General features: G+C 34.6%; 1 protein-coding gene across 2 annotated transcripts in view; it reads left to right on the top strand.

Moving 5' to 3' along the window:
- LOC117406873 (glypican-6-like) overlaps nt 1-13,476 on the top strand; it is a 250,708-nt gene that overhangs the window by 43,861 nt on the left and 193,371 nt on the right. For both annotated transcript variants that reach the window (XM_034011241.3, XM_034011240.3), the window contains exon 2: nt 13,290-13,448. In XM_034011241.3, coding sequence (XP_033867132.1) covers nt 13,290-13,448 — 159 coding nt within the window. The remainder of the gene's footprint in view (nt 1-13,289; nt 13,449-13,476) is intronic.

The following is a 13,476-nucleotide window of genomic DNA, read 5'->3' as shown; positions in this document are numbered from 1 at the left end:
GATTAGCCTGGGGCTTGCAATAAAAACAGATGATCTGATGGCTGAGATATTAGTGGAAAAATGTCCCATCAGCATTTCCTTTAGTGTTTAAATCACAAAGGATCAGGGGCTGCCTAAGGTGCTAATGCTATATGCTATTTAGGCTGAAAGCCAAAGGATAATTGTGGATAGGAAGTTAAATCCTGCTACAGAAGATCTCCAGACTGAAGTATCACGTTTTCTTTAGTGGAGTATTCCAAATCATTTTTCAGTATTTTACAGGTATCTTCCTATCTTCATAACTATTGCCGATAAGATGCCTGAACAACATTTTTTAATGATCTCACTTCACAGGTTTTATTGATCAATATAAACTGATGGCCATGGGATACTGCTTGTAGTTGCTTGTTATATACACTATTTTTCAGGGACCAAATTATCAAAGCTCTTTGCTCCAAATCATCATCAGCACAAACACCAATTACACTTCTAAAACAAACTGGAAACAACTGACAAGCCACTAAATGAAATGCCTGAGTTGTATATTTTTGGTTTGATGAATTTATTGAGTCGTTTTTGTTTCCTTTCTGAAAAACAAAAATGCTAATGATTTTGTGTAAAGACCTTTCAAAATCTAGCTAACCATCTGCTATTTTATTGGTTCTATATAATGATGATATTACTTCTGTGTTATGTATGCTTACAGTTATGTTATTTAGTAATGTATATACAATTGAATTTGTGCCGAATAGAACATATTTGCATATATTTGAAACTGCACAAGTAATTCAGGGATAACAAGGAATTTAGTAAGCAGTGGGTCCGAGTTTGTTAATAAATCCCCTATGCAGTCATTGTGCATTAATTCATCTGTCCCAAAACTTGTTGAATGGTTGTTTAGGTAGTAAATATTAATGATGTAAACACTCAAATACAAATAATTAATGGTCTGCAGTGGGTTTGATGTAATACTCAATGAAGTTCATTGCCTCATAAATAAAATGTAAAGAAATACATCAAAAACATATGTGGTCATTTTAAAGCCTGTGAAACATAAGTGTTTATTATAGGGAGATTTATATTCAACAAAGACGTGTTTAATTTATGTATAATTAAGATGTCTGCAACTTTTTCAGTGGTTAAAGAACCCACAGGAATCCATTTTGCATTCCTCTTTAAAAGCTTACAGTCGATAAAGATAATATTGGCTGCCAAAGATCAGTGGCTATAACTCATTATGTGTTGCAGCTGAAAGCTCAACAGCCTAATGCTAATAGGGTTAACTGCTCATTACAGCAGCTAATTACAAAGATCTACAGCCATTAACAATGAATAATGTCAGTTTAAAGGACATTGATCTGAACTATTGATTAATTGTATGCAAATATAAATCACCATCATGGTCACGTGCATAACTAAGATACACATCAATACCACAGTGTAAGGTTTTCTTCATAAATATGTCTAGGCAAAGTTCTTGGTAAGTAACTGCCTCCTTGATAATGAAATTATCTTTCCAGATTTCTAAATTAATGAGTTGTCTGCTTCCTTCATATTTCTTTTGTGTTTTCTAATGCTGGTCACTTTTCTGATTAGAATCTGGTTTGGGAGCAGTGCAGTGTATTCCTGGTGGGATGCCATTTGGCCTTTACTTTTGATGCTTTCATTGAAGTCATGCAGAGAACGCAGGTTCAATATTGTTCTTTATAAGATCTGCACTTTATAATATATGTACTGCTGAGTACTGTATCTACAGAAGTCGGTAGGCCCATTGTCAATGAGAGTTGATGAAGGCTCCAAATTACTTTTTCTCATTTTTAAAGCTTCTGCTTTTTGCCGGAACCTGAGGTTTAGCAGTGATCAGCTAGAAAGCTTAGTTTTCAGGAATGCATGTCAGTCTTTTTGAAAACCTTCTTATTATCTTTAGGTATTTTTGTTGTCATGCCAGCCAAGCTGCTAAACAAGCCATCTTTCTGTCATTAAAAAAAAAGAAATATCTTGAGTTAGCCAGAATTTCAAATTTTTCCAGATGGTGAGGCAAAAATCTGACACTGCATTCACGGGTATATCCCTATAAAGACAGCTATCTTTTAAAACTCAAAGCAAGATCTGAGTTAGAACAAGCCTGTCTCTAACATAATGATTTATATAATTTACTTTGTTCAGTGCCATGGAGGCAAACCAGCAGCTCCTGTAGTCATTTGGCAACCATCTTAAAACTGTGAAATCTGTACCTGTTACATCAATGGACTGCTGTGTTGAGCTCAATTTGATATAGGCTTAAATTTGGATTTTAGAAACAGCAGCTGTCAGTGCCAGTATAACTCCAGTTAAAACTGGAAGTGGTTAAATTCATCAGTAACATTATATTCTGCTGGTCTTGAACTCGTTTTCATTGAACTCAGGTTTCAAGCCACTGTTCCTAAAAAAATTGACTTCATGTTCCCTCAGCTTAAAAGTTGAAATTTACATTTATGGTGCTTTACCATTTCCAGACCACACAACCATTTTCATTGGTACACTTTGTGGCTTGGCTGTGCTACGTAAAATTGTCTTACTTTAAATAGTAGCTTGTTTCTGTGTATGTGTTTATTTTTTACCTGGAACCTAGGTGATAGACCATGTGAGTATTTCACAATGGTGGTCCGAGTTTTACAATGCCTGTAAAGTTTATATGCCCTCAAGTAATTTTAAGCAAACTCTTTCTCTGCTGAGAACGTGACACATTCATTGCAGGCACTGCACGGGAAACTGTCAGCAAGGTGGAGCAGGCTGTGCAATGACAGGCCTGATGGAGAGCCACACTTAGCCCTCATACTAATGGGACACACATGTGCTCACTAACCCTTCCTCAAACACCCAGTAGGCCACTTGGATATTCTCCCATGGCCATTTCCCTTGGTGGGGCTGATGACAGAGATAAATATATTAGTAGCTTATTTCAGGTCGACAGGCAGAAGAGCCTTGCCAGCTGTAGCTAATTATACTCCCCAAAATCCCATGTTGTGCCGGTAAGCAGGCAATGCAGCAACAGACAGGAGTTTTTTCCAGGAGTTTCAGCTAAATCACTGATTCCATTTGGGGAAATCTATTATCTACAGAACTTAGACCAAGAGTCTATACTTTACTAACAAATGTGTAATTATTATAATAGTAGAATGGCTCACATGCAGCTATCCATGATGTTAAAACCTGTACCCTAAAATAAATGACTACAGGTTTACCCTGGATCACTCATGTACTTAATCTACATGGGTAAATGGTTTGGTGAATTTGCCATTACAGTACAAGGGTTTATGCATGCAAGCATCAGAAAACATGTTTAATCATTCATTCTGTTTTACCATGACATAATGGATAATTTATATCATCCAACCTTTGTTCAATCAGGACAAGAGGCGTCAGTGGCTGGCAATGAGGTCATAGTTGGAAATGGTTTTAGTACGATGGACATGGAAACATACACAGCACAAAACATGACCCTGCCAGTCCACAACGGATAATGACAAAATGAACTTGATATTACATTAGGAATTAATAAAGAATTTGTATTTGGGTATTTTTTACTTGCTCTTTCGCCAATTGACTATTTGATATATATTTTTCTTTGTGTAGTCCTGACTAAATATGTTTAAATACAGAATAGAAATCTTGGGAACTGATGTAAAGGCTTCAGTGCATGGTATGGTTTCTGCAAAGCAAGCGTTCTTCTCTGACGAATCTGGTGGCAAAGTTTAATCAGGCGTGTTTTGTGCTGTGCTGTGTGTCAGCTAAGAAGTATAGCTCTTTTTCCGAAAAAAAGCATGCTGTTTTTCCGCTCTGTCAACCATTGATTCCTTAAAATGGGAAATGGAAAAGCAATAACAAAATTTACCTTGACAGGACAGTTCTGCATAGATTTGACCTCTAACCCTAAAAAACTGATTTAAGCTCAGGATTTACTCTGCCCAAATAAACAAGTATATCAGTAACATACAGTATGCACGGACTGACAGACACCCCCATATTTCTCCATGATCTGATATTATCATTAATGTCAAGCAATGTTAATACCAAGTTTCATGACAATAGGATAACAGCATCTCCAGATGTGCGAAAAATGTGTGAAGTTTAACATACAGTATGTATGACTGCCTCCACTATATGCCTAGGTGCATTTAGTATAACAAAAACAGGGTATTTTACCCATACACGATTGTATAGGTTGTATCTTTGAACTACATTTGGTAGATCAAACAAAAATGATCTTTATTTTATGTAATATATCCAGGTATATAGAAGCCCCCAAACTGTCTAGAAAGTAAACTTATACACTGAAGTTAATGGTAAATGCAATTGTTTACCTGTAAAAATGCTTCCTCATTGGCCATTTTAGTGAATAACTGCTTGTTTGGTAAGCTTAGTTAACTAAACAGCAGACACTGTAGATAATAAAGTGGTACTGCACTGAGTAGTTGGAACACTTCGTAATAGTATGCTATTACTAGTATTTCTATACTTGAAGTTGTCAATAAAAATGTGGTAGACATCATGGGACAATATTTTACAGATCAGTTGTTCATCAATAATGTCCTTTAATGTTCTCCAACCAGCTACTGTAATTTAAAGACAAGGAAAATAATAATCACAACGCACTTAACCCTGCAGAACTTCACAGGTTTTATATATCCAGCAGTAGTCTTTTGTGATTTTACACTTCAGTGGTGAGCTGTATATACAGTAAATGATGTATTTTCTGTTTACCAGGCATTTCAATTGTATAAAATTGTATAAAATTATATAAAACCTTTTGTTTTTGTTTTTTGTGTCGCGTTTAGTATATGAAAAGATGGTAGAGATGTGATTGAGTGTAAAGCTGAGGGAACACAAAGCCAGATTGGAACATGGTTTCAGGGGACTAGGTTTCAGGCCACTGCATGGCACACCAGGGGAGACTTGGGGTTGATACAGCTCTATTGCCTCAAACTAGGTCTCCAGGTCACCTGGAAGCAGTTTTCAAGCCACTGATCCTGAAAAAGTGGCTTCATTTTCCCTCAGCTTAAAAGTTGAAATTGACAGTTAAACATATCTGAATTGTTTTCAGTACATTCATGGTGCTTTACCATTTCCAGACCACACATAAAGTCAGCTTTTTATAGATGTTTCTGTTTATTTTGGTACACTGTGGCTTGCCTGTGCTACAAGAATCACATTACCATAATTTCTCAGCAGGACCACAACACTAGGTCCTTTAGATTTGTACATTCTGCATGGTTCTAAATTTAACGGTTTAAAATACACCTATTAGATAGCCTGTGCTAGTCTATAAACCAGTCTAAATAAAGGACACATTACCTGCTACCTGAATACTTCTAACTTATGACCTTTCAGGAATTGATGGGTTATGCTGAGCCGAGAAACAATTTCCATATACAGGTTTATTCAGTGCTGTAACATCTGATTTATTGTCACTTTGAGTTGCAATGGTAAAATGGTTTTGGATAAGGTATACTACATGTGGTGATGTACCTTGTGTCAGTACACTTTTGACAGCAACTACATCCCCTACTATTATGGTTTTAAAGGGCTGTATTTCTGTTGTTTTTACTAGTATGAGGGGCTAATACTGTATATCCTGCTGCTCTCACATTGGTCCATTACTGCAAGAAGGATCTGACTGAACCTGGGTATACATTGAAAGCTACTTCATTTGCATAACACTCTCCTGAGAAGAATATATTCATTTCAGATAACCAGATTGATCCTAAATAAAAAAAATCCCTCGAATTTTATGCATAATAAAAAAATTATGAAACATTTTATTGCTTCTAATCTAAAATGTCTTAAATGGTTTCACAGTATTTACAGATTATAGATAGAAATGCGGTGGGTATTAAGAGGAAATTGCTTTTTAGTTCCTGTTCACTGAATGGAAATACTAATTTGGTACATTGAGCTGTGTACCAGTAACCAATTTAACTTTTACCATGAGTGAATGGACCATATATTACACAGATAACTAGCACTCTTTTTTTATGAGATTAACTTGATATTTCCCCAGTCATGACATTTATTTATTTTTTTTAATTTCTTGGTACGTCAAAAAAATAAGTCAGTGAATAACAGAGTCATTATATAAACATACTGCAAACATGCCTCAATTCATTTAGGTTATTCTGTCTTATAGGTTAGAGGAGCAACAAACTTGTATAGAACAAAGTATTGGTTAGTCTGATGTATGATGTTTAGGCAGGCATCTTAAATACTTGACTTTGATCTGAAAGGAACTATTCAGATTGCTTACAATGCTGTAATCTGCTTCATTAGCTGGTAGTGCGAAGTTGCTAATATTAACTTGCTATGACAGTCTTCTATTTTTGCAATGCTTTTGATCTTTCCTGTTCATTTGTTTGCCGGTACATTTTCTATGTTTTGTGTTTATTGAATTATACTTTATGCTGCACTTGAAAGTCAGTTGTGAATGATATCACCCTTGACAGATGACAAACCTGCTTGCACACCATTCTTTTGTCTGGCATGCCTTCCTTCCACACACATTTTCCAGGTTTATTGTGTGTTGGCAAGTCAGTGTGTTCACTTCTAAAATATTTTCTCCAGGTAGTAAAGAAAGGTGGGTCAATAGAAAAGGCAAGTGAAGACTGAAATAGTGCATTGACTCTGCTACACTGGTTAATAGCTGGCTAGACCTCACAGATGTACTCTTACACAGGGAATACGGGCGTATAAGGATGAGCCCTGCACTCAAGAGATAACAAGCCCAATAAGCATAAGCATCAATTTAACACACAGCTCAGTCTCTCGTCAGGTTAGATTATCCTAATCACAGTAATGATGCTTCTCTGCAGAAATCAATACCTCTGCTGTGACAACTGGATTTATTATATATCGTCAAATGTATTTTCAATAACTCCATCTGCCCTTGTACATTTTGTAACCGTTCAGTTCCCTAACCAGGTTTCAGAAGTAAATACACAACTCTGATGTTACTGTACTGTGTAATTTGTTATACTAGTGGATTAGTAACAGATTGTGTTGACTATTTTTTTACTGTTTATTATATCTATATCAACATAAAGGTATTAGACATTTCTGTTATTTAAGATAATCATTCAAATGTGACCAGCTAACATTCTTGTCTATATATATATATATATATATATATATATATATATATATATATATATATATATATATATATATATATATATGTACTTTATACACCTGATTTAAGGATATGTTTTTCAAAATGAACATGTTAGTAGAATGATTTGTGGAACCAAAAACATATAGATGGGTTAAAAAAAAGTTGTTCACTGAAGAAACCATTACCATCCATTACTCTTGGCATTTTTCTTCATGGAGCACTGTCACTGTGTACAGTGTTGGCATTGTCTGCACAGTGAAAAACAGTTCATTTGAAAACAAATCTTAATCAGTGGGTAATAATGGTTCATATCAGCTGGAGAAATGACTCCCTGTATATTGTAGCAGTAGAAGCATTTGGAAAAATATTTGGCTGTTTGGAAAATCATTGTAAACAGTCCTTTACAATGATTATTATAAAATGATATAGAACAAGAATATATAGTTGTTCCCTGAGGACAGCTGTTGTTTCACAGACGTCCATATTTTCAGTACACTGCTATACCACCTGACAGGTGGCACAATTATCAACAGTACACCGAAAATCAATTCAGTTAGACATGCATGATTATGACTTTGGCAGCTGGGGGTCATTTAGTCTATTGGGTGCAATGCATATTATTGCTTGCTTGGATTTTTTTTTGTTTTGTTTTTTATTTATTGTGTTCTTACTAAGGTTCTGTAAACTGAAAACAAAATGTAGGTAAATGGCAGGTCTTTTTTTCTATTTTTTATGTTTAAGGGCTTTGGACCTTCTGGAAGTTTTGAATGTAGCTAACATTTTAACTTTAACCTTTTAACACATATTGATCTCATATTGAGTTCAAAAATCTTTAAATAGTTTAAAGTCCCAGGTCAAATTAAAGTGCAATCCTGTGTTAAGGTTAAAAGTATTGGATTTTGGAAATAGCAGTAACTTTGAACGCTTTAATAATTCAGCTATTGGAAATTTGAAAAAAGGGGTCAACGCAATATCATTTATCAAGCCACATCTATTTACTGATACTGTAACAGTGTAAATGTATTCACCATGGGTTTAACGCTCGTTTAACGGTCAAATAGATTATTGCAGGTTTAATAATGACGATACTGCTATACTGTATGTGGCATTCCACGTTATAACCTGGTAATACTGACCACATAATAAAGCCTTGAGAACGTAATACACCAATGATCTGTAACAGTTAAGGCCCTGCATGGTGAGATTTGATATTGTGTATCAATTAATAAATATAAACTGTACAAATTAGGGGGGCATATTTTATATCAATGTCCTGAAAATTAATATATCAACTACGACATCTCTCAATGTGAACCAAAAGGTATTGCATTTAAGGTAGTATATCCTTCATCCTGATATAGTTCAGCATGAACTGTAAATTGTTATTTAAATGGCTGAGCATTTCTTATTCACTAGAATGCATACCCTTTTAATGTGCTTCTGGTAAACCTCAAAAGAAACGCTGTAAAGGAGAACAGGGGTACTTTCTTTACATTAGGCATCATACCGTAATAGAGGTGCGTATCATTTGTATTGTGATACTGTACAAGACCGAAAGCAGAGCTCACTGTACTTCACCAAATGGTTCTTGAATGAAGAATACATGTAATAGTTGGTTTGGATACAAGCTCTCTGTCTCATTTCATTTCTGTCTTTTAACTTAATATTCCATCATTAATTGATCATTTGATCTTATTATGCATCATACACATAGCCCATCAGGACCATGACGTGTATTGTGATATATATTGTATGCGACCTGCATATCGTGATATGTATTGTATCGTGACATTAGTCATTACACCCCTAAAGGAGAAATAGCAACAACAACAAAAAAAAGATCTATTGAGCTGCTTGTACAGCAAATTAGTTTTCCTAATGGTTAGTAAAAACTTAATTATGTGGTAAAAACAATACTTAGTACTTAGTAAAGAACCTTAGGGAGAAATTAAAAGCCGGATACCACACATTAATGTTATAAGAATTATTATTCTTTCTTTATTTTTTATGGACAAGTTAGTGAAATGCATATTTGTTTTTTGTCTCTCTTGAATTGTAATTCTTCCAGTAATAATTGTTTAGTAATTATTCTAGCAAGTAATTCTACTAAAGAGTTACACGAAAAACATTATTCCTAGCATTGTATCCACTATTATTCCACAGAAACTGTTTGGGATCTCATCTTGCCAATGGATATCTCCTCATTGTTGTGTTCAATAAAACCTGCATCACTGAAGCTATGAAAGCAGCAATTGATGGGCTTCCTATAAGGCAATCAGACTCTTCAGAGAAGGAACATGAATGTTGACATGTTTCCCAAAGGAAAACTTGAACCTTCTTCCCGTATTGACAGAATGTGACATTGCCAAATAGCAGTCCATCACAGAAACTTTCTGTTTAACCTGCATCCAGTCTGTTAGTCAGCGTGCTATTTTCATTAAGGTTTTTGATAGAAACAGACTTAAGAAAGTGAGATTCCCACCCCTTGTTCTTTGGTCTGAGGATTAAAGAGAAGCAATTTGGCTTATATGTAAGAATATGATTATATCTATAAATTGTTAATAACTTCGTAGTCTAAGAAGTGGTTGTCCATTTAGACAGTCCAGGGGAATTTCAATGGACTCTATATGAATACTAAAGTTTTTTAAGCCATCATAATGCCTAAAAGAGTAAAATGAAAAAAGAAAGTACATTTTTCTTTGAATTGATCATTTTCAAAAATAAACAGTTTGATACTCCAATTATAAACACCTGTCCATCTTTAATTTGTTGTAAGCTATTTTAAAAGTCTCTAGGGCTGAGACGTTGTACTTGATAAGCTTTAGTATAAGCAGGACATGAGCGTGAAAGTAAACAATGTATCCATGGGATAAACTAAGGGGAACATGCAGTACATCTATTGCAAGATTCACTAGGCTATAAAGGGAATAAACACCCATTATTTACAGTGTTCCCCCTTTATAACGCTGTAGTCGGGAGCCATAGTTAAGAGACTGAGCTACTTGTGTTCCACCTTATAACGAGATTACTAGTGTTATTGAAATGGCATTATGGGGCAAATGGGAGCCATTAACATACAGCCTTATAACCTGTTCCGCAGTATAACGGGCCACATTATAAAGGGGAAGCACTGTATTTTAACGCGTCAAAACTGGAAAATGGACTGAAACATATTCATAAATTAAATGCAGTAATACATGTCATTAAAGCATATGTGTACAGTATGTGACAATTAACAATCTTGCAATTACATCCAAAGATCACATTTGTCATGGAAATTTTATTTCATATGCCATTACTTTGGCTCACATTTGTGTATTCCAATGAGGAAAATAATACAGTTTTCCCAGTGAAGCAGGACAGAACACTTAAAAAGAAGTCAATATAATTATATTTAAAGCAAAAATGATTAGCATTTTCCTAAAAGCAACAAGCAATAATGAAATGCTCTATTGCACTCTTACTTGAAAAGCTTATTCCCTTCGTCTGACAAGTAGTTTGGTGAAATATAATGTGTGGCATCAGAGAAATTCACTACAATGCCTCTGTCGGAGCAGAAGATCTGTAATTGGAAGGAAAACCTGGATGTCAGCATTACAAAAACATGGCAAGACTGCCAGAATTATTATTTAATTTGACATGCATGACATTAAAAGATAAAGAACTCTGAAAGCATATTCCTAGCCTCAAATCACCAGAACATATTTTAAACATTTCAGATCTATGCTGTGAAAAAATAATGTTTTGATTTACTTTTTCAAATATATAAAACCTATATAAAATAATATACATTTGGTGGTCAGTTCTATTGGATGTATCTGTTGTGACTGCTGGAGAATTTAAAAAAAAAACAAACCCAGAAATCAAGCAGCTTTTCTGATACAATATTCCAGACTTCAGAGGGTTTATTCGGTCTTAGTAATGTAAAGGAAGCCTGAAGGTGGAGTGGTTTGTCTTGCTCATTGCTCAGATGGTCACAGGTTAAAATCCCTCTTGCGGCTTACTGTACATCCTCCAGTTTTGAGTGCACATTGGTTGGCATGCTGAAATATAGGAGCATGCCTCTTATGGAGATGGGTATTAATAAGTGCCTCTTAATAAGTGTGTTGTATTTTCTTTTACTTTGTGGTTGTGTGCACAAACTGTACTATTACTGTAAGTCAAGAGATAATGTACAATGCCAGTCTACATTCAACATACAGTGTTCAACTTTTTAGGCTTTTTTTTTTTTTTTTTTTTAAATACGTCATGGGCACTGGGGGATGAATTAAAGTAATTTACCAATGTAATTAAATGAAAGGGTTTTCTGTGCCTGAGAGACACAAGGATGATAAAAGGAGATCAGGATCATTGCATGAGGTAAATAAAAACATGCTGGCACCAACTTTTTTCTCAGGTGGTCTGATTCCATATCTGTCTCAGATAAGGAAAACATTTCTCTAAATGACTGATGCTATTTCAACAAAACCACCCGATGACTAAACTGTTGTCTGTCTCTGTTAAACAAGTTAAAATGTGTCACATGCTTTATTTCAAAAACATCGGAGAAATTATTAAGGTTAACAACAATGATAGCTTGAAAAAAACTATTATACAGTATCATTTGAAGCATTTGCTTTGTTTTGGGTCAACGCTTAAGATTGTTGATACATTTGGCTATAGAGCTATACTGTAAATAATGTGTGTGCTGTAGGACTTTCTGTGACTGTACAATGTAGTACCTTGATTCACTTACAAAGACTTTTGAAAACAAAGTATGCCAGTATGCACCTGCCTTGCAAACAACTGTCCTCATTCTTTAAGTACTTAAGAACAAATACTATTACAAGCTTCTTCTCCATTTTGACTGATGAAAAGTAAAGAACAATGCAGCATAAAATACAAGAGATGAAACAATGCATGCAAATGGTCATGATTGTCACTGAAAAGGTGGATAATGGGCTAAACTAAAACTATATACATTACTTGGATTAACAGAGATTATTTTTGTCTTGACTATTTATAGGAATGCATATAAACTAGCTGTTTCATCTTGAGAACCACATTCTCTTTAAGATGTCTATTCTAGTTCATTCTTGTTACTTTACTGAACACAGGGCATGCTACGTTCTGCAAACAGCTGGTTCATTGTGCATTTGTGAATGGTTTCTCAGCTCAGCACTGTAGATCTGAAGATTTTTTTTTTATTTCAACCAAAAATATATTCTAGGACAAATAAAATATAGTGTGAAGATATTATTTAGCTGATTTTAACTATTGCAGAAAGTTACTTCCGCAAACTCTGTTATCCCAGACATGCTGGAAATGATAGTGTTTGGCAGGTATTTTAATTAATAATTCCTCTGCTTTGAAGGTCGTTGATAACATTCTAATTATGAAGCAGCTTGTTGCAAAATATGCACAATAAATGTAAGCTGCTTCAGTTGTTATTCTATGAACATTGCAGTGAGATAACATTAAGAAGGGGTTTTCAACCAAAGAAAATACAATAAAGAAGACAAAAAAAACATTTTTTAAAATTATTTCAATTAATTAATATAATTAATTATTGGTTGTTTAACATATATTTTGAAGATTGTTTTTACATGTTTTTTTAAAAAAAATGTCATTATTGTTTTAATTTTTCCCTTTATTTTTTGCTGTTCAATAACTATAAATATACAAATACAATTAAAAACTATTAAAATGTATTTCGTTTATACAGGAACCACAATAATACTTTTTTTTTCATTTCATATTCAGAGTAATAAAAATGTATGACAGTTATAACCACATAAACATACTGCATAGTAGTGTTAGGGTAATAGGCATTATACAAGAGATGAACCCAATACTTGGTCAGGTGTTTTTCACAGGATGAGCATTATCTTCCCAAAATGACTGTATCTGCTTATATATAAATCTAGCTTCTAGACTCCTGATCTTCTTGGTAACAATAAAAGTTCATAGAAAGCTCCTTATCACTGATCTCAAAAGTAGAGTTTTGGATTAAAATAACAATAAGCCTGACTAATTCATTTGCCAGTAGATTTTAGTTACTGTGAAAGGCCTTAGACTTCTTATTCTGCTATTTAGTGGCAGTGTATTTTTTTCAGTTATTGCTTATGAATTTCCCTATCTGAATGCATGACTTGTGAATGGTGTTGTGATGCCTTCTCTTCTGCAGGGGAACACCTGCGAATCTGTGCCCAGGGATACACATGCTGTACCTCAGAAATGGAAGACAAACTCAGCCAGCAGAGCAAACTGGAGTTTGAAAACCTGGTTGAGGAAGCAAGTCACTCCCTGCGTACAACCTTTGTGTCCAGACATAAGAAGTTTGATGGTGAGTACAGTGGCTATTGGCTTATCTT

This window comes from Acipenser ruthenus, chromosome 8 (genome assembly GCF_902713425.1).
Source record: "Acipenser ruthenus chromosome 8, fAciRut3.2 maternal haplotype, whole genome shotgun sequence".
Taxonomy (NCBI): Eukaryota; Metazoa; Chordata; class Actinopteri; order Acipenseriformes; family Acipenseridae; genus Acipenser; species Acipenser ruthenus.
Note: the sequence above shows the minus strand (reverse complement) of the source record. Positions and strands in the feature narration are given on the sequence as shown.